The sequence below is a fragment of the Macaca fascicularis genome, chromosome 5 (genome assembly GCF_037993035.2).
Source record: "Macaca fascicularis isolate 582-1 chromosome 5, T2T-MFA8v1.1".
NCBI classification, from domain to species: domain Eukaryota; kingdom Metazoa; phylum Chordata; class Mammalia; order Primates; family Cercopithecidae; genus Macaca; species Macaca fascicularis.
The window spans coordinates 35,464,197-35,491,856 of NC_088379.1; the positions used below are offsets into that span (position 1 = coordinate 35,464,197).

Here is a 27,660-nt window from a genome sequence, read left to right on the forward strand (position 1 = left end):
CTTTTTATCCACAGATCAAAACCAAATTATTGACATATGAGTCATCCATTTACACTAGTGGTAACTTTCCTAAAAAATGATTCTTCTATCATTCCACAAATATTTATCATGTCCTACCATGTGCTGACACTGTTTTGGGTATCTAAGATTTGATAATCCTTGACAAGCTAGAAAAAGCTGATGCCTCATTGAGCTTTCACTTCGGGGGAAAGAGAAACAAATAAATGGAAACAGCACATCTCCATGTGATCAGTGGTAGGACGAATATACACAGCATCCTATGAACGAGAAGGGCTGGCAGTGGGTTCACACATTAGTAGGGTGTCAGAGAGGCCTCACTAACTAGGGGGAACTGAATTGATTCCTGAATAAAAAGGAACCAGACTGGGGGAAGTGCCCTCTTTGCAGAGGGAACAGCAGGTGAAAAGGACCAAAAGAGGCAGAAAAGGACTTGGCATGTTCCAGGAATACAGAGGAAACCAGTGCAGCCAGGCAAGTAACCATGTAGAGACACAGTCTTGCTCTGTCTCCCAGGCTGCAGTGCAGTGGCACGATCTCGGCTCACTGCAAGCTCCGCCTCCCGGGTTCACGCCATTCTACTAAAAAGGTCTTTTAGGTCACAATAAAAAATAATATGGTTATATTCTGGAGTGAGGAGCCACTAGACTTGAGCAATGGAATTACATGTTCAGTTTTCCAGTTTGTATGTTGTTGTTGTTGTTGACCTTTAGAAGACATGATCTTCCTATGTAGCCCAGGCTGCGTTCAAGCAATCCTCCTATCCCAGCCTTCTGACTACCTGGGTGATTTCCATTTTTAAAGATAATTGGCCAGGCGCAATGACTCACGCGTGTAATCCCAGCACATTGGGAGGCTGAGACAGGCAGATTACTTGAGGTCAGGAGTTCAAGACCAGCCTGGCCAACATGGTGAAATCTCATCTCTACTAAAAATACAAAAATTAGCTGAGTGTGGCGGTGGGTGCCTATAATGTCAAATACTCAGCAGGCTGAGGCAAGAGAATTACTTGAACCCAGGAGGCAGAGGTTGCAGTGAGCGGAGATTGTGCCAGTGAGCGGAGATTGTGCCACTGCATTCCAGTTTGGGCGACAGAGCAAGACTCCATCTGAAAAGAGAGAGAGGAAGGAAGGAAGGGAGGAAGGGAGGGAGGGAGGGAGGGGGGAGGGGAGGGGAGGGAGGGAGGGAGGGAGGAAGGAAGGAAGGAAGGAAGGAAGGAAGGAAGGAAGGAAGGAAGGAAGAAGGAAACAAAAAAGATAAGCCTCTTTTTTGGAGACAGTTTTGAAGGGAAGCTAGGGTAAATACAGAAAGACAATTAAGGAAGGCACTGCAGCATAGGTAGGTCAGGATGGTTACTGTGGCTGGAAGGACATCAGTGGAAATGAAGACTAGCCAACTGCTTCAAGATCTATTTTGAGTTTGAAGTGATAGAACTTGCTGGTAAATTGGATGAAAGATATTAAGACAATCAAAGAATACCCTGCCAGATTATTTTCATTAAAATCATTGCTATTGTACTATATAGAAAAAATACAGAAGCTAACTTTCATATTACCTAAAAGATAGTGTTTTAAAATGGAAAAATATCCGTAAATTACATATATAGATAATGCACCCGTTTCTTTTTTAAAATAAATTTTAACCAAATATCCATAGTTAATATACAAAAAATGGAATTATTTAGTTACAATTGTTTATTACATCAATGTAGTACTCAAGTAAATTTAAAAACCAATCTGTTTCAAGAAAATATTAAAGAAGACTGGTAAGTTTACAAATATTATAACCACAATTGTCAAAAATAATATAAAGATTATTTTTAACCTGTACAATGCTTACAATATATTGAAAAGTCTTGGGAAGAAAATCTTGTGTTTCAATCCCCATTTGATCTTTATAAAACTGGTCTGAAGAATGAGTCTGTGATATCCAAGTATTTAGAAGAAACATTCTTCTAAACTTTTTTTTAAGTACTTTAATTATTTTGATGATTGATATAGTCAATTCACAATGTCCAAGAACTTTCATCTTCTGATCACTTATCTTTTAACTACTTAGGGATAATACTGACAGTAAAAGTGGAAGACAATAAAACAAAACAACAAAAACAGTAAAATCTGACATTTATTATTGTCTAGGCTGAGTATAGGATGAAAAAAATCAATTGTCGAAAGAATCAAAAATACCTAATTCAAAGGATAAAAGTGCTCTGCCATTCTACTGTCATCTGGCTGTCACACTTTGACCAAAGCTAAAGTGCTACTGTAACAATGAGAACACAAATCAGGTGTAAACTTCTGCTTCATGCTGAGCTTCATTGTTCATGTGAAAATCGACATAACATCAATGATCTTGCAGACTCTTATGAGGATTATAATTAATGTATGTAAAGTACCTAAAGCCATGCCTTACACATAATACATGCTCACTCACTATAGGATAGCTATTCTTTTCAGGAAAATCTAATAATGCATAGTTAATCCCAATATAATTCTGCTTCAGGATATATTATATGTTTTTTATATATATATAAAATATATATATATATTTATATATATATATTTGGAAATAAAGCTTTTATATTGAAATAAGAACTGCAAATCACATATATGAGGACTAACACTCTACAGTAAGTTTGTCATTCTATAGTTCTTTTGATTGAGTAATATAGCTGAATTATATCACCTAGTGAATTAATGCTAGGCTCCAGAGCCCATCAGTGGCCACCATCAATGGCAGGTACAGCTTAATCTCTCTTACACTCTTTGTTCCAGTAAGGCAGATTGCATTATATTTTCCTGCCTATATTTCTCAGATTTGTTCCAATGTATATACATGAGCATAAGGGCTGTGTCTTAGTCATTTTTAAACTCCCAATACCTAGCATCAGTTTGACACAAGGAGTTGGAAGGATAAATGAATAAATGCCCCATTGTGACTCTGCTCAGATAATTCCCCAAACCTAGAGTATGTTGTTAAATCAGATTCTCATCATTTTTTGAAATCAAGCTTAAGTTTTATTTTACTTAAACAAACACACACACAGACACACACACTTTTCATCAGAAAAAAAAAAAGTGAACTTTTTGATATTAGTACTCTAATTGAATATGTACTAAAAACTTGTCATTTCTTCCTATGTGTTCACATTTATCTGCATTATCTAGTGAGCCAGTTGGGGTGTCCATCCCTAAGGAAAGGGGCTGAGTTTCACCTTTTTTTTTTTTGTCGGAATAACCTTTATAACCTGAAACAGAATTGGTTAGCCTTAAGGTAGATATCAGTGAATTCTGTTGAGAATTCACTCAGCATTCCAACCCAATGGTAAATCCCTGCTGCAGTATATGAAATAATATTTGTACCTAGAAGCGTTTATAAATCCTCAAAAATATCTCTACTTGGAGATCAAATCTAACATCTCAAAAAATCAAAATCTAAACCTAATTGTTTTGATAATGGAATAAAGTTTTTCTCAGACAATATCTAAAAGGAACAGAAAAAAATACCTTCAAGCAGTTTTTTCTCTGAAGAGAGTTTAGAAGCAGCAGCAGGAGCTTGATACAAAAAGTCACAGAGGAATGTGGACTGGGAAGACTCTTGACTTAATACACCTTCAGAATGAATATCATGTTGAGGAAAATCTAGAAAAATTAAAGAAATATCTAAAATATAAACAATTTTCCTTTTGCTTATAATACGTACATGAGTTTTGAGCTAGAAGAAAAACTACTTAAAATTTACCAAAGAATAATTATAAAGAGATATTTATTTTACTTTGCATAAAATTTGCAAATAAGCACTTAAGTCATGTTTATTATTCATATATGAAAATCGGATTTAATGTTGGTGGAAATGATTATGTGGGTTAGCTATTTTAATCTTCCATTTATAAGATTAAGGGAATATAAAAGATTGACTTCCTAAACTTTTTATTGAAATGATATAAAAAATAGTCTTAGGCCCCTCCATCTTTTGGGTAATTACATTTTTCTTCATTCTGATGGTTTCTCTTATTTGAAAAATAAATAGATTTATGCTTCAGTCCTTTTACGGATATATGGGAAGAGACCAGGTTAATGAAGAGACAGTGACAAACCTGAGAATTTGTTATGGTAGAGAAATTCCATTTGCAGACTTTGCCCAGCCTTCTTGGCTAGCAGATAGGGGGTGCTATGCACGGGGTCTCCAGTGGCACACATGACATCTGCTCCACTGAACAGCAAAGCCATTGTTTCTAGAACATCTGGTTTCACTACAGCAGCACACAGAGCCTGGTCATTAAAAGAAAATACACATCTTAAGGAAAGAAAAGATTCTAGCTATTAAAATGAGTGAAAGTCTGACAATTCATGTATGGGATAAAGTCTGTATTCCTTTTATCCTAAGGCAGCTACTAATAATTATGCCATGAATTAGGCAATAGGCACAAAAGGCCTGGTTTGTGTGAATTTAAATTACAACCCAAGACCTCCAAGTCTCAATTCATTGTTTGGTTGCTATGATGTTCCTTCTAAACCTAATCCATCATACTTGCTTTGGAAGACATTTTTATGCTTACATACTATGATAATGACTGATGCGCAGAGAATCAAAATATTTCAATATAATAATGAAGTAACCATTAAGTGTTTTTCATATGAATGTTAATATATATTTTCCAATCTAATCAGGAGCTGCAGAATATTTGAATTATTAAGTGCTATGAGAAATTGAAAGATGAGTGCAAAGCAAATTCAGGATCTTCCCCTCGGGGGCCGAGGATAGGAAGGAGGAAGAACAGTGAGAAAGAGGCAATAAAAAATATGATTGACTTATGCTATATATCATCTTTGTACAAACAATAGGAATTGCTAGAATTTTTTTTTCTTTTGCCTTGAAATAATAAGCTGCCTCTATATCTCTTCTCATCCTTTCTTCCCACATTAGATCAGTCCTCAGACTTCACTTTACTGGATCCCCATTTGCTTCCAAATCCTCAGATTGTGGCACCATGAGTTAGCAGGAAACTTCAGTTATGGAGGAAGAATTATGCTTTTTTGACAATGAATCCTTAAGTGAAACAAGGGGGAAACCACTGAAATAATCTCACAAAAGGAAATAAAATAAATAATTTTGTCAGATAGTATAAGATTTTTTACTTTTTCTCAAGAATCTTGGCACATCATTAAAAAGACATTAAAATCCATGTCTCCTGTTATGTTTAATTGAATACCTTATTTAATTCTTCTTTAGTGAGAGATGCCAAAAGGGTTTTTCTGAATTTTCCTTCTTTATATTTCTGAGTAATAAAGTTTTTTCTCTTTTCTACTGGTGAGTCCATATGTAATTCTTCATCCTTTTGAAGATTACCAGCCCAAAAGTCATTTGCTCTTTTGTTTCCAATGACAATAAAAAGCTGAATTGTCAAAAAAAAAAAACCCCATAATATATCAGTTCATAAAAGGTATTTGAATCTGCAGGAAACTGAATTATATTACAAATTAAAGCATAACTTAGTATAAAGTACAGGAAAACAACTGACAGACCTAACTCTTCCAGAAAAAGGAGTGAAAGCAGATACTATGATCAGTTTTGAATACAGCCTAGCCACTCTAAATAATGGAAAGAAATTAGCTTGTAAAGAATTGCAAACAACACAAGTAGTAGCAAAAGTATTTTCATTCTTTGACACTCCAACTGAGACAGATTCACTTTAAATGGCCGAGTAGGTGGGCTAATGCTGTCTACAGTGCTTGGTGGTGGAACAGGAGCCGAAAATGGAGACAGGACACAGCAAAGTAGCCTCGATCACAGTTAATGACAGTATGACCAAAGTAAAGAACAGTAAATTTTTCCAAATGTTCTCATTCACTCTCCTATTATTTTACCCACGCTGGATTTAAGAGAGACACACACACACACACACAGACACACACACACACACATACATACACACACACACAGACACACACACACATACACACAGACACACACACACAGACACACACACACATACACACAGACACACACACACACACAGTCACACACACACATACACACACACACAGACACACACACACACAGACACACACACACAGACACACACACAGACACACACAGACACACACACACAGACACACACACACACAGACACACACACACACACACAGACACACACACACAGACACACACACACAGACACACACACACACACAGACACAGACACACACAGACACACACATACAGACACACACACAGACACACAGACACACACACAGACACACACACACACACAGACACAGACACACACACACACACAGACACACACACACACACAGACACACACACACAGACACACACAGACACACACACAGACACACACACACACACAGACACACACACACAGACACACACACAGACACACACACACAGACACACACACAGATACACACACAGACACACACACACACAGACACACACACACAGACACACACACAGACACACACAGACACACACACAGACACACACACACACAGACACACACACAGACACACACAGACACACACACAGACACACACACACAGACACACACACACAGACACACACACAGACACACACACAGACACACACACACAGACACACACACAGACACACACACACAGACACACACACAGACACACACACACAGACACACACACAGACACACACAGACACACACAGACACACACACACAGACACACACACACAGACACACACACAGACACACACACACAGACACACACACACAGACACACACACAGACACACACACACAGACACACACAGACACACACACAGACACACACACACAGACACACACAGACACACACACACAGACACACACACACAGACACACACACACAGATACACACAGACACACACACAGACACAGACACAGACACAGACACACACAGACACACACACACACAGACACAAACACACACACAGACATACACAGACACAGACACAGACACACACACACACACACACATAGTTCCAGCATAAAAATAAAACTGGCAAACCTTTCTAAGTCCTTATTATTATTATTAAGGATCATCTATACTTTTACTTTTAAAATAACTATCTCATTTAGGAAGCATTCTCAAAGAGTTACTATTAAAAAGTCTATAAGCCATTTTCATAATGTAATGAGAACTTTATCAAAGAGCCCTGAGAAATATTCCTGCCACCCCACCCCATGGCATACCTCCTCCCAGTCTCTGCAAACTGAACCCCTACCACAACCCCATTCAGATTAAATAAGACTCACCTCGATGAGTTCATTGCTCCAAATGCTAGCATCCATTTTTAGACTTCTAACCTTGGAATCTTTTGGTCCCAAAGATCTATGCTGGCCTAGAGTCAAAACACAATTGCATTTCTATTTTAATTTGTATGTAAATTTATTTTACTTTGTTTTGAAAAAAAGTGTATATGTCTGTGTATGTTCGTTGCATATCTCCTCAACTTAAAACACGCCAATACATGCTTTCCTCAACGACAAGATGACAAGAGCACTAACAATAGTAGTGGGAATTAGACAAATCACAGCTGGCTACAATAAAAACAGCAGCAATCATCATCAGCATCTGCACTGATAAAAAAAAAAAAACTACACTTAAAAATGTATTTATGTGCATGTGTGCGTATGTACAGATACATGTATAAATATTTCCTCATTTGGTAATCAGCTAGAAATAGGCCACTGGAAACCTTTTGTAAAGCTTGCTAAAACCACATGTATGTAAATGCAGATATTTCTTTACTGTTACAAAAACTTGACTATTGTAAAACTAGTTACATGTCTAATAAGCGTGTCCTTAAAAATCTGACATGAATACTTTATTCAACAAGTATGTCTGGAAGAGAGTAAGAGCCCAGAATTTTATTACTGTCAATTCAATTGTGCTATATAAATCATCATGCAGTCATCACTGAGCAACCAGGCTATGTCAGATTATTTCAAAGCTGAGAAGGAAAAAAGGTATACAGTCCACTATCCTTGATCTTAAGGGCCCTTAGCCTAATGAACAATGAATATTCATTCCTTTCCCTACAATAGGTAAGAGGTTCTTGTCTTTTTTTTTTTTTTTTGGTAGAAACTACTTAAAGCACAAAGCCCTAAATTCCCATGGAAGAAATCTGCATAGGTTTGCATTTATAATGACTACCTACAGGCAATACAGTACCCAGAAGGTAAAAACTTAAAAGCCTGTAGGAAGAGATCAAAGGGGTTGCTGGAGTAACCCAGGCATGACAGATTCTGAGTTGAGGCAGCAGGAAAACAAAATGGAGCTGACAGATTGAGAGAGGTTGATAAGATAAAATGAATGAGACTTGGTGGGTTTGAAAGAAAGAGGAAGAGTCAAGAAGGTGTCTCAGATTTTAGGCTTTGAGAGTGCAGCGTAGACAGTATTGCTTCTGATCAAGATTGAGAAGGTATGAAAATGTGCAGCTTTATGAAATGGGCTGAGGGGAACAACGATGGCTCCATTTTTGACATGTTACATTTGAGGTGTATTTGGCAAATCTAAGTAGAGATTCTAGTAGGCATATAATCATAAGAGTTTGGTGTCCAACAGCGTGAGAATCATCTGCTTAAAAATGAGTGTGGAATTAAAGTGATAAATAACATCACTCAGCAGCAACACAGTAAAAGAGAAGTGAGAATGTAACCCAAGGGAACACATGTATCTCACAAGCATGAAAAGTAACCTGGAAAAAAAAAAAAAAAGATTGGTAATAAGAATACACAAAGCGAATGGTATCTTGTAAGCTAAGGGAGGATGGATGTCACAGAGAGACATGTTGTCAAGAGTCTCAAATAAAGAGACAATAATAAAGATAGTAAGTGACCACACCGAAATTGAGAGGTAAAATACATTGGTAAATGTGGTGAAAAGGTTTTTACGGCAGTTGAGTGAAAAGGTAGCTGATTACAGAATGCTGAAGAAAACTTAGAAAGTTAAAGGAATGAAAAAAACCTATGCACACTACAACTCTTTATAACATCCTGTCTATGAAAGGAAAAGGGGACAGAGATTGACACATAGAAGGAAATGGGTAACTTTCAGAAATCCTGATGGTTTAATGAGACAAATCTGTGCAAGTTTATACAATGAAACAAAAGAAGCCATAGCTGAATACTTACATAAGAGAGTGAATAAGTGATGAAGTGGTATCCTAAGGAGGGAAGAAAGAAAGGAAGCAAAGGTAGAAAAAAGCAGCTGTGAAGAGCACAAAGGCCGTCTCTTCCAATGAAACTGGAGAGAAGAAAAAGATGGGATAAAATACAAAGTAGAAGGTGATTCACGGGCATTTTTTGTTGTGACTGATATTATTTATTAGCTGGTGAGGAAATCTTAGTTTGATGAGAAATGCAGTTGAACAGTGCTCTAGAAAAGTGTTCAGGATCTGAAGCAATTCCTGTGGCTGCACTACTCACTGCACTCTAGCTGAGGTAGGCGCTCCTCTCCAGCGTTCTCACTGAAGCCTGTATTCAACTCTAGTCCAACATTCATTCGTCTCATTATCGTGAAGGAAATGTCATGTCTTACACATGTTTTCAATTCCGCACACCAGCACAGTGGTTGGCATTTGAGCTGCATTCTCTCTCTCTCTGTCTGTCTTTCTCATCTCTCTCTCTCTTTCTGTGTGTGTGTGGGTGTGTGTGTGTGCGTGTGTGTGTGTATACAGACACTGAGGGAGAAGGTGGTGGGACACAGGTAGTCTAAGAGAACTGAAGTTTAGACTGTGATTAACTTTCTCCAAAACTTCCATGATCACACACCTAAGTTGAGGTCCACTTCCTTCCACTGACTTGGGCAACTGTCTGAGCTCTCAAATACACGGAGAGGTCAGGTTGTCAGGTGCGAGGTCGCAAGAAGAAAACCAGTCATAGTACCGGTTTGTATTCATAAACATCAATAGTCTTGTGAAGTGCTTCTTTATAAAAATTCTTATTATAAGAGATACCAGATCTGGCATATGAAGTTTAGTGCTCAAAACAACATGGAGGTGAAAAATATGTGTTACCAAAAATGACTGGGGAAAGGTGGATGAATCTTCAAGTTAAAGATGCAAGCTTGTTCAGGATGCATACTAAAACATACATACCTAAAATCTAGAAATTTCAACATTGCCTTTTTAAAATCTATACATTGACCAGTAGGCACAAAATATGATTACATGCTTAAAAATCCATTTTTATGTCTAAGTCATACATAAGAGAAGTTTAGACTCATAAGCTATTTCTGAATTTGATTTAAATGTAATAAGCTTTCTCTGGTTTTACTTTTCACAACCATTAGCTACAATATATAATATATAACAATGAAGAGCATTCAGTGTCCGTCTGTCACAAAGCAGTGATGAGCAAAACTTATCACTAATTACCTGCACACTTCTTACAGATGACAACACAGAGATTGATGGATGCCCAGTCAGGATCCGGGGCTTTACAATCTGCACAGCTTCTGTTAGATTCATTGAACCAAATCTTCTCAGCTACTTCATAATCAGAGAGAGTTTCTGCTATTGATTGCTGCACAGCTTCAATCCAGTCTTGTTTCTCTTTTTCAGTCTCGGCTGTAAAGCTGAAACAATTAACGTTTCTGTGTTATCGATCTCCCTTGTAAAGGCCAATTAAGCAGTATGTTCAGTTTGCATATTCATTTCACTCACAAATTAAACAACAGCTGAAAAATATGCCTGCTAGGCAGTTCTGGGTTGTCTTTTCTGTTAAAAATCATTTAACTCAACAAATCGTGGTTTTTTTTCCTTTTAATTTTCCACATTGCTTATGTCTTTGTTTACGCATCTTGAACCAAAATTAACATACACATTTTCTAAAGAAAACATAAAATTTGCCATGTTAGGTCACAAGTCTAAACAAGAGGCTATGTTTCCTAAGCAATGGTTATGTAATCATCAATAAGAGTTTATTGGCAGAGTTTCAGGGCTACTGGAATATTTTGCCAAGCAAGTATGCCATGATAGTCTGGAGCTATGTTATCAAAAACACCCACCAGAAATTGTGACTTTTTTTTCAAAGTTAAGAAGAGATTCTCTTTTTTTTTTTTTTTTTTAATTAGAAGAATGCCCAGATGGTTCTAAGAAACTGGGAAATCAAAAAAGTTTTAAGTGGTTACCATTCTAACAGTTTTCTAACACATTTTTAGCCACGTTCTGATTTATTCTGAATCTTAATGTTTACTGGGAGCTCAAGTGAATGAATAAAAACATTAAACAGCAGTTCATTCCTTCAAGAAATATTTACTGAGCCCCTACAATGTGCAAAGGAACGTGCTACAGTGCTACATACTCGGTCAATGACCCACAAAACTGATGCATATTCAAATTTTCTTTTGTAAAGAGGAAAATGCTTTGAAATATAATGAAAATCACAGCTAACATATTCTAAATAATCCATAAAAATAAATGGCCTACATGAATTATACTTTTTGAAGCTCTTTAGGATTCCATCACTTTTAGTGGTTTCTGGTTCTACTAGAAATTTGTCACAGACAATATATTAATATCTATATTTTTAGTTTTGGCTAGAATCTGCAAATGTAAAAATAAAGCTTGTTATTTTTATGCAATCATTTCTTTCTCAAAATTTGAGGCAATGGATATAGTTTAACAGGCAAAATAAGTAACACACTTGATAGTATCTTTGAAATTCCTAATTGTTAGTCCTTTAAAGGCCTAGAACAATCGCCTCTGACTTGCACACTACTCTGTGATGTGATTATTTATAACAAACTAATTAATATAGTTGAACTCAAAGGATGTTGACTTATGCCTCTTCTGTATACTAAAACTATGGAGTCATTTTAGTTTATTAAAACATATTAAGTACTTTAAATTATCTGTTTCATTGTCATAATGATACAGTTAGTAGAATACCATAATACAAGATATATAAAAAATGCTAAAATATTTGGATCAATAGGTGCTAAGAGATTCATTAAATTTAGTATCATTTGAAGCTGCAGTCCCTGGAGGAAATCATATGGAACAAATGTAATTAGGAATTGATTTTTAAATGAGGGATTATATTTGATCAGGCTAAAAGAAGATAAATAGCAATACAACTTAAAGACAATGTAATATGTTTTTATTTCATTTCTTCCAAATGAGAAGGAAATTATCACATATTTGTTTTCAAAAAATTAACATACACCATGCCCAGTAAAGAAATTACTCAAATTTCATGAAATAAATATTTTTGCATGTTTTGTGATTATTCAGGTCACTTTTACAAGGTGTTTTTATATAGTGGCTAATGAATTAGACAATATGGAAAAGCAGGAAGATAACTTTAAACGGCCTACAAGAGAAAAATCACCACGAACAACATAAAGGTGGATCACCCAAGCTTTCCTATAGAAGTACGAACACAAAATGTTTACAAATAGCTTACCTGAAACTCCTATAGGGAGTGATTATTTCAAAAGACTGTTTCACAGTTCGGTCCACTTGTTTTACATTTGCTACATTCATAGGAATTATGGTAATACCAAGTCCACTCTTAAAATCCTAGTTTGGAGAAAAACATAAAAAACTATAAAGAAACAAAAAAAAAATTTGAAAGTATAATTATATTTTCTAAATTCCAATAAATTCTACCAAATTTTACTACAAAATCTGTCTCACTTTAGGTAACCACTCTCAATACATACTAGCACTAGGCCATCTTAAGCTTTATAGCCAGCCTATTGATAGCATATGGGGTTTCTTCGATGTGAAAGATACATTAACTAGGCCACAGACACTGAACTAGACATGCTCTGCTTTTGAAAGTAGGCACGATATTCACCTTTATCCATTCATTAAAGGAAGCTAAATACTCATTACCTCTTATTATATGTCAAGCAGTTTCCTAGGTGGAAATAATACTAGGAGGTTAGCATCATTACTAGTTATGTAAAAAGATGGGAAAACTGAGGCACAATGGAAGAAGGTTACATGGAAACTGCAGCTACTTGTATGTGGTAGAAAAGATCTGGAGCCGAATCTGTTTGATTGCTCTTTCCTTGTTTTACTATCTTAGATTACCTCTGCTGTTTGTCATTATTTTTCTCCTCATTTACTCTCAAACAAAAGCATTACTTGTCTTACGAGGTATACAATTTTACCTCATTTCCAATATTTTATTGCTTTTATTTCCCTTCAATCAGATTCCTAAAAAAACTCCTCTAATGCTACTTTGGTATAAAAACTGCCATTTGTTCAAAATCTATAGTTACTACTTTCAACTTGTCTCATGAAAATTCAAAATTGTTCAAAAGGCTACAACAGACTCTGCATTCTAAAAGCATTAAAGTTTGCAATATATCATCTATCCATATGGATTTCAGAATGTGACTTATCAATTAAATAATCTCCACACTTTACAAAACAATATGTACATCAAAAAAAGAATGACCTATTTGAATCAATTCAGACTAAATGTGTTCTGAATTCCTAAATTATGACTAAAGAAAAGTAGCAATATTAAAGGCAAAATACAAAAAAAAAAAAAATACTGGCCCATTTTCAGTAAGGACACTTGTTAGAGACTGTAAAAGAAGAAAGAAGCCACTCATCAGCCTCTTCTCTTTGTCTCTCCTGCTATATATGTCAAAAGTAAAAGAAGTATATTCTCCACTCCCCTATACTTAGAAGTGACCATGTGTTGTAGTTTCCTTCAATAAAATTTAAACAACTCCTGGTAGAATGGAGGGGGAGGGGCCGAACAGCCTTGGAAGAAGAAAGCCTTTCGGCCCTTGCCTTTCCATCTTCAGGGGAAGTAACTGCTAGAAGCACAGAAGCCATTTTAGAACTTCACAGTCCTAGAAAAGGGAAGACTGAGGACAAATTCTTAGGCTCTAAGGACATCAAAGTGAGGACAAAAATAGGGAAAACCCTGTTTTCTGGTAGTACCAACTCTTACTGCCTACACCACGGGATTTGTTCAAACAAATCTCCATCCAGTGAAGCTCTTCTTCAGGTTTTTGTCATTTAGTACTAATGTGTTCCCGACTTATAAAGTAAGTGGAAAAAAATCATTCTATAACAAATGCCCCCCAACTTGTAAAAGCAGCCAGAGTTTCCAGACACAAATTGTGGGAAAGCTTCTCTTACATTTTTAATACATAAGGTTTTTAGTTAGAATAAGGAAATGACTCATTTAGAAAACAAATCATCAACTGATTTTTTTTTTTTTTTCTGATGAAAGAACAAATGGCTCACTTTACTAGGGGAAACTAGCCAGAAACTGAAAATCAGTGATATAAAAGAAAATACGCAGAAAAATGCTGAGTGCTGTAAAATAATCAGAATGGGAGTGCCACACTTCCACTTTGTATACTAAACCCACTTAATGAAAAATAGCACTTAACATGATCTCTACGGAAGGAAGAAAATCAAGCTTTTCGAATCAGCTGCATTTTAATAAGTTTCAGCCTATTGGCATAGGGTTATACTTGATTATTAATTTTTTCAATTCCCTAATTATCCACAGCTATGCTCCTGCTGGATCACATACCCATTGGATAAACTCACAATGCATGTGATTGGGAACTCAAGCTCTCTTTCACAAGTGAGGAAATTAAGTAAGGTAAGAGTAGCAAGATAAGATATTTTTAAAACAGCTTTTTGATGGCTCACCTTGATACCAGAATAAACTTTAGAATAAATAAATAAACTCTAGAATAAATACTTGGACTGCATGTCCTTCAAACAATTCTCCATAATGAGGTATTTGACAAAAACTGTGTATCAGATCACTCCAGGTTATATTCTCTGATGGGGGCCTCGCCTGCTAGTCCTGTATGTTACTAAGGGCACACATAATACTCTGACCATCATACTAGCAGATAGTAAGAATGACATCCTTTTATGGAAACTGATGAGCCTCATCAAGGCTCCTGCATGAATAGATGGCTGCTCATCTCCGCAGCAAATCATAAAATGTCTACATGTAAAGCTGTACTTTCTGTTAAAATAAGGGAGTGCTAGCTGGTCAACACCCCAAATTTCTCCCAAACAAGGCAAAGATGATTTTTTTTTTTTTTGAGACAGAGTCTTGCTCTGTTGCCCAGGCTAGAGTGCAATGGCACAATCTCAGCTCACTGCAACCTCAGCCTCCCAGGTTCAAGCGATTCCCCTGCCTCAGCCTCCCAAGTAGCTGGGACTACAGGAATGCGCCACCACGCCCAGCTAACTTTTTTTGTATTTCAGTAGAGACGGGGTTTCACCATGTTGGCCAGGATGGTCTCGATTTCCTGACCTCCTGATCTGCCAGCCTTGGCCTCCCAAAGTGCTGGGCTTGCATGCGTGAGCCACCACACCACCTACTTATCATCTGCTTGCTGTGGCCATATGGTTTTGAGTAATTAGAGTATGTACAGAACTGACCAGCATAAACTGACTGTAAAATATACATTAGAGTAACAAAGTAAATGTTGGTGCTCTGGAGAGCTATCATATGTGAAACAACTGCATTTTCTGTTAAAAGTTGTGGACATTAAGCCATTATTTTCACAGTATTTAGACAGTATTTAGAACATCCCTAGATATTCATAAAAATTACCTATGGTGATCTCTCCCTCCCACCAAGAGACCCTGATTCCATGAATCTGGGGGCAGAACCTAAGAATGTTTAATTTCCAAAAACAAAAGTACAACCTCATGGCTTTTATATGTGGCCAATGCCAAGAAACACTGATTTAGATAGCAGAACCATTATGCAACTAGTTTAGACAGTGTAAGTATGCAATATGTAACTGTCAAGACATAAATACTCCTCTCTTTGACCAGGCACTGTGGCTCACACCTTAATCCCAACACTTTGGGAGGCCCAGGTGAGAGGATTGCTTGAAGCCGGAAGTTCAAGACCAGCCTGAGCAACATAGTGATACCCTGTCTCTACAAACGAAAACCAAAAAGACTCAATTTTATCTGCATCTGTAGATTGCATGCAATCAGAATATACAAAAACCATTTGAAATAATTAAGACTATCAATTTCAAACAAGCCGGCCAGAACAGGATGACACTTTGGATTGCTGAGATCCTATTTGTGCTGGGTGCCAACCCCTCTGTTAATGTCCAGAGGTGTTAAAAGCATCCGTCTTCATTAAACATATAGCATGGACTCTGTAACTGGTTTAATATCTATTTGTGCATGCTCTGAAGTTTACAAACAGCTATGAACTCTTGTTTGATTTCCTAGTTCTGTGAAGTAAGCAGAGCAGATACAGTCATTTGTTAATGGGAAAATAGTCCTGGCAAAGCAAAGCAGTGCTTAGTAAGTACCTAGTTGTGCCAGAAACTGTGCTTAGTCCTTGGGCTGCACAAAAGCATAAGTCTGGGTATCTGCCTTAGGGAAGTTTTTGGTCTAAAAATGAGATAACAGAAAAATGCAAAAATGCAGTAAGTGTTATTTAAAAAAAAAAAAAAAAGCCTGGTGGTAGGCATACTGAATCCAACTCACAAGAGAGAGTTATCTTCCTAACAGGCCTTCCAAAGGTTGTGACATTTAACCGGCCAAAGGAAAAAACCCAGACCAGGTTTCTTATTCGGGTATTCCTCTCTCGCTTGTTCACTTATTTGCAAAATAGGGATAACAGTAGTACCTACAGCATCACTTTCGTGAGGGTTAAATTAATGCAATAAAAATGCTTAAAAGAATGCCTGGAACGCAGTAAGTGCTACACAGGACTAGCTAACTTTTGTTATTATTATTTTTATTTTATACCTTTTGAATTTGAAGCCAACTGAACATAGTATCTATTTAAAACTTAATTACAAAAAAAAAGTCCTGTCCAAAAATAACTAGCAGGCATAAATTTTTAAAAATAGAATGCAATGTGAATGGTAAATGTTCAACTAAATTAAAAATAAATTGCCCATTAACAACAATCTGATTGTGAGCTTTATTCTTATTATGAAAAACAGGCATGAGCCAGGGATAAGCCAAACTATCAACTTTTAAAATGCTATAAACTGGATTGAAAAAAACAGTAGCACAAAAATTCAGTGGGTAGAGTTTTAATATTATAGAAAGTAGAAGGCTGAAAATAGATTCTGAAGTAAGCAATATTTTAAAGTGAATTTGCTGTGATAGAAGGTAGGATGTCAAGAATCATGAATCCCACTAAAGTAACAATGGCTAGGCTTGGCTTCGCAGATCTGGCCACCGTAAGGGTAGTACAATGGCCAGGTGGGCCCTGCAGGCCAGACCTAGGGAGAATCGAAGCTGAGCCAATTACTGGCTGCTTGATCATTGGCAAGTTATTTAGTTTATGTGGACCTCAGTTTCCTTATTTATGAAAATAGTCAGGTCTACCTTACATTATATTATTATAGGAGTAAATAAAGCAACATAAATTAAGGGTCTGATACACCCACTTAATTCTTTCTTTTGAGGGTTCTAAAAGAATTTATCTTCAATATAAATATTTCCATTTTTTAATAATTACAGAAAGTATTCATACCAATGATTCCATATTAAACATTCAGATAGAATTAATGGTAAATACCAAGATACTGAAATAGGTTATTCATATGAATTTGTAACAACACAACCTGGTAAAAACTACATTTTTAAAACTACACAGTGAAAGAGCAAAATATAAAACTGACTCCTAAACAGAAAAATAAGGAAAGGTTTGTTAACCCCAAATCTGCTGAAATTTCAAACCTATTTTTGGAATTACTGGATGCCAGGTTTCCATGCCAGGAATTTAAGAACTCGGTGCTTAAACATTTGTTGAAAACAGATGTGGCATTGTATGACACTGGCACCAGCTTTCCTGGGAAACACCAGATGCAGAGTTTGGCCAGATACAGAACCCAGAGAATCTGAGGCCACCACCTCCATCCTGCTGCTCCTTTCTGTGCCACACAACCCGTCGCCCTATGAGGTCTATTTAAATTCTATTAGAGTTTCACTCCCATGCCAGAACACCAGGGAACATTATGTTGGGGGGAATGAGGGAGGATGAGTCTCTTGTTATACCCTGATTTGAAAATGTTTAATCAAGTGAGTTTATGTAGTTAAAACCTCAATGCCACAATTATCAGCAGGATACCAAACCCACCAAGTAAGACATCTGGTTTTAATGAATTCATTAATATTAACATGACATTAAAAAAAAGTATCAAGAGAAGAAGGGAGACTGGCTGACAGGACAACAGAACAAATGGAAACCAACACCAGTTGTCTTAAATCTTCCTCATGTCCACTTGCAGAAATTCCTTTCAACTACCAATACCACTTATTTAAGAATTCACATATGTAAATATATGTCCATATTTGATTACCTTATTTAAACTTTAAAAAATTCTGACTTACACACTACACCCCTATCATTTCAGGATAAATAATTTACAAAATAATTTTTATTCCAGAATACAGAAGCTCTATCAGCTTTGAACTGATTAAAAAACACTTTAGTTACAGAAACAAAATTTCTACAAAACAAAAAGTAACTGACAAATGAAAAGCAAAATAGTTCAGAAAAAAATTGTAGAAAATATGAAGATTCATGTCTCTCTTATATAAATAGCATAAAGTAATTAGCAAGAAAGACATAAGATCCCTATAAATAAATGGACAAAGAAGATGAAGAGACAATTTGAGAAAAAATCATTTTAAAAGAGAATTAGAGGGGGAAAAAAACTCTCCTGTCAAAAAAAAACAGTTATAATTGATCATTAATTCAACAAGTTCACCCTACCTATGTTTACTGAGTGCTAGCTTATTGCCTGAGGACACAGCAGTGAATAAAGTAAATATTCACATTGTCGATTTGGGAATATAAAAATGATAAATCTCACACTTTTCAGGTTATAATGTAACTAGATGCCTATCACATAGCTGTAGCATTTTCAATGTAAACTACTCTTGAGGAAGGGGTCATAGAAATTCTTGCCAATAATAATAATAATCATCATCATCAGAAAGGAAGTCAAGGCTACATATTGAAGGTTACCAGAAACCTCACTGATTTATTTAACACTATGTATTACCCCAACAGGAAGGCCCAGAAAGCAGAGATCTTGTGGGTTACCACTGTACCCCTCATGTCTAGAGCAGTGCCCAGAAATGAGAAAATGCCCCTACATGTGTCACGTGGATGAATGAATCCAGAAACATGGTCACTATAGTGTAACCTATACAAACCCACTTACACAGGTCATTTTATACAACGCTGAAATAATAATATGAAAAAAACTGTCATATTATAACACATTGCAGGCATCCAAAACATAAGCAGAGGTAAGGAATGGGAGAAAATGTGCAAAAATTAAAGCAGAATGCAGTTGTGAAATGGTGCTAAATATTAAAGGGATTACATTTAATTTATGTGATATTAGCACCCCACTGTTTTGCAGCATGGTAATTAGGTAAAGAATCTGAGTGTCAGTTTCTACTATGCCATTTTCCACCCTAACAAATGATTTTACAAATCTTTTCGTAGTTATTTCCACTTCTTCTTAAAGTCTAAAGATAGGCTTTAAGTTGTTTTAAAGAAAACAACTGAGAGCAGTATTTTATAATGTGTGTTTTTTGGCTCATCCATTATAGAACCACCTGTGGTGCTTTTTGTGAATTCAGATTCTACAACCCATTTCCAGAAATTGTGAATTAACAAATCTGAAACGAGCTCAGAAATGTTGAATTTTAACTTGCAACTTAAGTAATGGCCTTAGAGATAGTAATCCATCTCCCTTCTTCACATGATGCCATTTAAACCTAAAGAGACTAACTTAATTACCTGAGCCAATTAATAGTAGAACAAGAATAAAAACCCATAACTGCAACCTCCCAGTCCAATCTTCTTTGCAATAAATGAGATTCCTCTTTAATAACTCTTCAACATTTGCTGTAATAGCTACCCTTCTACCTCTAGCCACTGTCTGTTTACTCTCTCTGGAGTAACTGCCAAAGTAAATTAGTAAAATTATGTATAAATCAGAGGCAAGAAAAATAAAAATAGTTCCTATGTTAGGGTGGTGTAGATCAATTTCATTTTTTTTTTATTCTATTCGTGCTATTATGTGGGCGATAAATCCCATTTTAAAATAAAAATAATTAAGTTTTGTTACATGTCACTAAATAAAATCCAACACAAATTAAGACATAGAGGTTCAAATCTAACATCACTTACATTTTTATGATAAATATATTCATTTCATCATCTTTAAAAAAATACACAAGATTACTCTGTGTATGTGTCTGTATAAAACTTTTCGAAGTTGAATCAAACCATGTTAGGATTGTTTAGTGCTTTTCCTAAAACACAGGTTGTTGCCCTCACTGGCAGAAAGCCCTCTGACCCATTACTCAGCATGTCACCAGGTTTTTCACATGTGCTCCATCATGGGAGAAAACCAATGGGCAACTTTCCTCTGGGGAAAAAGACATATACCAGGATGCAAAAACAGATGAAAACGGAATGGTATGCCAGGGTCTGAACGTGGACGGCCTTCCTTATTGGCTCATTCTTGAGTCAACTAGTTCTTTAAGACTGACTAAAGATTAAGTCCCTTAAGACCTGAATCTATGCGATATAATGCAATTAAACACACACACACATACACAAATAGTATACATTTAAAGATGTGTGTGTGCGCACGCATATATATATATGTTAATGCATAGAAAAGACCTTGTATACAAGCATAAAAATATGTTTACTTATCAAAAGATGGAAAGGGGTTCAGCCTTAATGCTTTAATTTTTAAGGAGAATATACTCATTACTCATGTACATAGAAATGCCTCTAATGCACTGACTTCATTAGATGCCCTTTTTTTGCACCTCTCTGTAACTCCTGTACAACCTATTATTGCACTGAACTCACCATCCATCATATGTTCTGGTCTTGACTTTTCCTCTTGGAAGACAAGACTTGTATCCTTCTTCTCAGTGAACCCATCATTTTTAGTGTGCCTGACATGGCATACAATGTTTATTGAAAGCATACCCTGAAACTCCTGGACAACTAAATTATTCAGTGAAAGAATCCTTAGGCAATTTCTAAAAGTTCCCAAGTCAGAAAATTTCTCTTCAACCTAGACTTTAAAAAGACAGTTTGTAGAGCAGTTAAGAAGGTAGACTTAGAGTTATACAGCTCCGGTTTTAAACTCAACTCTGCATTATAAATTGTAATTCCTAGACCTATTACTTAATCTTCATTTTCCTCATCTACAAAACATAGACAAAAAAATGTCTTCCTCCTATATTTGTGGTGAAGATTAAAAGGAAATGTCTACAAATTACCATTGTACCTGGTACTCAGCAAATAGTATTCATTATGCTTTTCACATTCAATTCCTAATACTAAAGCAATAATTTCATGTACATTTTCACTAATCAGAAAGTGTTAATAAAACTTTTAAAATATCTATCGTATTCCTAGAGAATAACAGAAACTCAGACAGTTTAATGTGAGCAATGAAATTAATCATATGAACTCTATGCAAGTCTATCAAATCTTGCTATCAGGTCTATGCAAGTGTAAACTAAATACCTTAATTAATTTGGAAGAGTAACTTCCATACTGATACATGCAAATTATGCATTTTTAACCTCCATTCCAATAAGAAAAGTTGCAATCATCTTATTTTGTAGACTGAAATGTTCATATTCAATTTGTACACATTATTAAGCTATTCTTGAGAAACATACTAACTACTCACATTATTAATAGGCCACGAGTGCTCAATGATGCCTTCAACTGTTAATTGGCTAAGATATCCTCTCCTCCAAAATATTCAATGTGTAAGTTCACACTAAAGTTCAGAGGATGCCTATAGTTAATTGTTCTGAAACTACTATTTGTTTTGATATTCCTATTTTTCTTATAAAAATAGTCGGCATTTATATTTCAACTTACTATAACCCATAATAAGGTATCATAAAATGAGTTCATCATAGATCAGCTAACTAAAGTGCACAGTTCAACTCCACAATTATTAAGCATCTAATATATTCTAGGCTGAAAGATTTTAAAAGGAGGTATTCCAACAAAAGGGTAAAGAATTATATATTATACATATTAAAAACAAATACATATTAAAAACAAGGAATGTTAGAAAAAAGTCTACGGAATGAAATGAAGCTAACAGGATTTGTTAAAATTTTAGTTTACCATCAGACTCATCAAAACATTTAAATACTCTATTGAGTCCTCTGATATTAATCAAATTTAGTAAACCAGTCATTTGAATTGATTTTATTTATGTATATGCGATATGTGTGTATAGGTAGATGTATGTATGTATGTGCACTTGAATTTGTACTTATATAGACGTGTGTGTATATGTATATGGGTGTGTGTATATATATATATATCTATCTCACATACATCTGCTCAAAATAAAACAGACCAACATTCTGAAAACTCAAGCAAATATGTTACCTGTGTTTACCCTACAATTATCTATCATAAAAATAAAAGGGTGCAGAATGGGTCCTATTTCATCACCAGCTGTAATGGTTCATTGGTCCTTAATTGTTCTCTCATGTAGTTGTATATTGTTATTTCAACCAAATAATATTTTTCAAAACTTATTTTCAATAATTTTACTTCCTCAATACCATAAAAGGTGATGTCCAGTTTCAAGTTTGATGTAGGTACTTTCTTGCTGGTGGAGACACCAAGAAACTTCAACAAAATCACTATTTCTTCGGTATATTTAGTGGAGTACACAATGCCAAAACAAGACTCTATAAGTAAAATCACTAATAATTCTTCCAAACAAAACATAGTTGTTACTACAATAAAATAGCAGCAATTTGTAATGACTATAACAGAGCTCACCTGTTCGTTTTTGCAAAGCCACACACTGTTTCCACTTAACACAGTAAAAATTTTTGCCTTATAGCCCCTCAATTCAAGATATCCACATTTCTCAGGTGTAACAATGCCTTGAGACTGTGAGGTAAGGGATTGTGATTTCAGTGCATTTAATAGTATGCTGATCCAGTCATTTCTCTCCTCTGAAAATAAAGACAGGAGAAAACACATAAATCCATATATAAGTCACATAGATACAGAAACGTCAAGAAGAAATCCACACTCTTTGCAACACATAAGTGACAGATTCTTTCCACAACTACAATCTAAATGTTACTGTAAACACAGCAAATGACTCAATTCTTTGAGGGAAAAGGAGTAACACTATCCAGTTTTCGTGAAATGAGTTCCACTGGCTTTACCTGAGAGTTTATTAGAAGTGCAAAATCTCAGGCCCTACTCCAGACCTGATGAATCACAGGCTGTATTTTCAAAAGAACTACAGATGCTCCTTATCCCTTTTAATATCTGAGAAGCCCTCTTTTAGATCATTCATTAGATTAGATTTTCTTTTAATAGAAGAATGTGATATTGCTACCCAACAATTAACGGCTTTTATGTTTCAAGTCAGTTACTCAAAGACCCCGAAAATCCTACTTTCAAACAATCATTTGGAACCCACTCTAGAGTATACCTGCTTCAGTGTCACTTTCCCATTCCACTCTCAACACAGTAATTAACAATAGCATTTCACCTGGCAAATTAAAATTTGGTTCTCCTACTCCTTCCACAAAACTAAATGACCTTCAATTATGAACAGTGCACTGTGTTACAGGCATAGGAATTCGATCTAGTCTCCAAGGAGCAATTAAAGCTATAAGTCAAACAAGATTTGAACACAAAATGGAACACAGTAGTATAAATGTCATATAAATGGTATCAAATAATATATGAGTCAATTGAGATAAGTGATTTGCTGAAGGTTATATAGCAAGTTAGCTTTAAAATAAGCAGAATCACATGTTTTAACTCTCGAACAACTTTTCTTGGAACCATGGGGGTAAAAAAGAGGTACATGTGGTAGATCTTGAGAATGAAGAGCAATTCAAAAGACAAAACTGGAATTTGGAAGAGGGAAGATAATAGGATTCTGAGCAGAGGTTACTATAAGAACAAAGGCAGAAAAACCAACATCCATTCAGGGATAATTTATCAATGAATATATTTATAATTCTGAACTCACACAGAAATAATGGGAATATAACCACAGAATTCATACTGCCTGTTTAGGAATGTTGTCTTTATTACAAAGGAAAACCATTTCAGCATTCTTAGCAATAAAAAGACATTATGATAATACAGACAATGACAGGTAGACCACACTGGAAGCCTGAAGCTCAGGAACCAGGCAACGGAGACTTAAAATACTGTGAAAATGGAAACAAAATGACTTACAAGGAATTAAGGCATTTAGGAGAGTGAAAAAAATTAGTTGTACAAACATGATGGGTGTTGATAAGAAAAACAAATTACTTAGAATAAAAGGTAACGTGCCATCAGAAATTGGCCAGGCAAACAAGGAGAATCCAATTAGTTAACAGAACAACCTCAGGTTTTCAGTGCCGTGCCTTGAGCATCCAGGCAGACTGATAGCACTATGTGAACAACAGTAACCTGTACATGAGAAGACCCATGGAAATGAATAAACATGAAGTGTAAAAGGGGAAGAAACTGGCAAACCTTGAGGTACAACTATATCTATAAGGCTGGAAATTGGGCTACCAGAACATAGGGAGAAGTAGTTGTCAAAGCAAAAGGAAATAAAGCAAAATATACTGAATCACAGGTAGTAAAAGTTTTCACAGGATGAAGGAAGAAGAGAAAGAAGGGCCCAGTTTGGGAAATGGGACAGTTTCTCAGATCCTTCTCAGACAGGTCTGCCCAGTGACTTAATTGTGGATTGAAATAAGTTACCATATTAAACTTACTCATATTTAAACATGACTCCACAGTTATTTCATAATGAGTCTTACTTTTTCAATTATAATTGTTCTTGTTCACCTTCAAAACTAATAAAAACACTTGATTGTGTCTTTAATGACCAAAGTCAAAATGTTTATTTAAAAACTTATTCAATAGTGCGTTATTGCAAGTGTCACACAATCTTCCAGGAATTGGTGCTTGACAGCTGGGTGTGGTGTCCCACACCTGTAATCCCAGCACTCTGGGAAGCCAAGAGGGGAGGATCATTTGAGGTCAGGAGCTCAAGACCAGTCTGGCCAACATGGTGAAACCCAGTCTATACTAACAACACACACAGAAAATTAGCTGGGCATGGTGGCAGGTGCCTGCAAGCCAAGCAACTCGGGATGCTGAGGCATGAGAATCGCTTGAGCCCGGGAGACTAAGATCGCAGTAAGCCCAGATCGTGCCACTGCACTCCAGCCTGGGCAACAAGAGTGAAACTTCGTCTCAAAAAAAAAAAAAAAAAAAAAAAGGAATTCCTGCTTGTTGCAATATATCAGGATGAAATATTTATCAAATGTCCCTAGTATTGTTATACATCCTAAACTAAAAGACATTAAAATATTCAAGTAGCTAAGTCAATGTCAATATGCAGCAGCTATTCTACATTTTTCTATCTGCATAAACAGATCCAGATTGCACTACAATAATTTATTACATTTTCAGTTACAGCAACAGACCTTCCACTTAACTTGGTTATTACTTGTGATCATTAGTTTCACACAAGATATTCCTGCCGAGTAAATGGTACATAATGGTTGTTTGTTTCTTTATTTGTGCTAATCCATATAAACCACTGTGTTTGAAACGTAGGTCATAATTTAATGAGTTGGGCCTAAGTGTCTATGGCTTTTAGATTACTGCTAGCATATATTTCAGTTTCTCAGGAATTAATTTAAAACTGGCAATTGCACCTGTTGGAATTAAGCTTACTTTGGCTGCATCTCAACACATAGCCTAGAAGAATTATCTAGCTCCTGAGGGTCTCAGTTACTAAAAGGAAGTAAACAATCATGACGAAGAACAGGAATTAATAGTAACATTCAGTTTATTCTGAATTACCCATGCCAATGGAAAGAAGCAATGGAACAGATAATCCAAACACAATAAAATAGATTACAAGTGTCATCTGTATTCGGCCATACGATGTGTGCATCCTGAGATATGGGGGAATATGCTTTCATAAGTCACAACATTCCAAACCAAATAATGATTTCCTGCTGGACAAGAGTCTAGGGCAAAGTCAGATACTGTGCTAGCTTTTGCTTGTTCTTCAAACCAAGATACTTTTTACTCTTTCCAATAACAAATATCTATTGAGTGTCTATCTTGATCTTAGCACTGTGCTAAGCACCATTTCTCCAGGAAACAAGCTCTGACCTAGATATGGCTTGGCTCTAAGAATAGCATTCCAGGCTGGACAAAAAGAAAGGGAGTGGAGAACACAAAGAGTAAGTGTTGAAATTGCCATTTTTTTGTGATTATGCTAGAATGTAAATAAAATAAAATAGCAAATTCCTAAAACCTCAAATCAGTTCTTGATGGTTTCAGGAACGGCAGCTTAGAGTATAAGAACAATAATAAAAAAAGAGGTTTAAGAAAAATCGAGACAATATTCTCTGGACTACTGGGTTTAGCAGTAGGCATACTCCTTAGTAACAAGGGATTGGTTACACTAGAGATTACAACATAAGGGCCATGCAAAACATCAACAACATTATCTAATAAAGTTTAGCTGGACCTTTATTTTTGACATGATAGTATGATCTAACTAAAGTTCCCTCAATGAAATTCCTGATCAATATCAGAGAAGGAAGTAGTGCGTGCACATAAGGATTGTTCTTCAAATTGATAGCCACTCACTCGTACAAATACTCACTAAGCCTACTATGTTCCAAAACCTATTCTGAATACCAGGAATGGAACAGTGAACAAGACTGACCATGACCTTACTCTCCTGGAAGTTTACACACTAGTGAAAGGAGGAAGGCCACATAAACTTAAATATACATTACAAAGTGGCAAGTGCAATTAGTAACATACACAAGATGAGGGGCCCAGGGAGTGCTATTTTGTACAGGATACATAAAAAGCCTCAGAAGAAGGGGATGGTTAACCAAAAATCTAAAGGAAGAGGAAGTAAAGAAGCAGGTCCCAGCTGAGGAGCAGGCAGAGGAAGAGCATTCCAGGATAAGGTGAACATGTAACAAGGCCCTGAGACAACAGCAGATTTGGTGTATTCAAGGAACAAAAGGCCTCTGTAGGTGAACCAACCATAGTACAGGAGAAAGGGAACAGAAAAAGATAGGACAGAAAGACCAAGGCCAGATCATGCAGGGGTTTTTGGACATCACAAGTACTTCTTACTCTCAGTAAGATGCAGAAACCGGCTGGGCGCGGTTGCTCACTCCTGTAATCCCAGAACTTTGGAAGGCCAAGGCAGGCAGATCACAAGGTCAGGTGATGGAGACCATCCTGGCTAACATGGTGAAAACCTTATCTCTACTGAAAATACAAAAAATTAGCTGGGCGTGGTGGCGCACACCTGTAGTCTCAGCTACGTGGGAGGCTGAGGTAGAAGAATCACTTGAACCTGGGAGGTGGACGTTGCAGTGAGCCGCAATCGCACCACTGCACCCCAGACTGTATGACAGAGCGAGACTCCATTTCAAAAGGAGGAAAAAAAAAAAAAAAGATGCAGAATCCATGGAGCATGTAAAGTGAACTGACATGATTTGACTTCCTTACTGAATAACTGCTCTGACAAGTACAGGAAAAATATGACAACAGTTGACCATGAGA

At 36.1% G+C, this 27,660-nt stretch overlaps 1 protein-coding gene across 14 annotated transcripts in view; it reads right to left on the reverse strand.

The window, feature by feature from the left end:
- Nucleotides 1-27,660, reverse strand: part of ARAP2 (ArfGAP with RhoGAP domain, ankyrin repeat and PH domain 2) — a 180,301-nt gene that overhangs the window by 87,448 nt on the left and 65,193 nt on the right. For 13 of the 14 annotated variants that reach the window (XR_012434769.1, XR_012434770.1, XR_012434771.1 and 10 more), the window contains exons 9-15: nt 22,858-23,036; nt 12,463-12,578; nt 10,431-10,630; nt 7,306-7,391; nt 5,231-5,413; nt 4,115-4,289; nt 3,525-3,659 (exon numbers count right to left, since the gene is read on the reverse strand). Coding sequence is in view for 11 of the 14 variants with exons in the window: in XM_074039512.1 (XP_073895613.1) it covers nt 3,525-3,659; nt 4,115-4,289; nt 5,231-5,413; nt 7,306-7,391; nt 10,431-10,630; nt 12,463-12,578; nt 22,858-23,036 (1,074 nt within the window). In the remaining 3 variants the exon portion in view is untranslated. Of the gene's footprint in view, nt 1-3,524; nt 3,660-4,114; nt 4,290-5,230; nt 5,414-7,305; nt 7,392-10,430; nt 10,631-12,462; nt 12,604-22,857; nt 23,037-27,660 lie in introns of those variants that run through there. The other variant, XM_074039516.1, reaches the window with a different exon arrangement.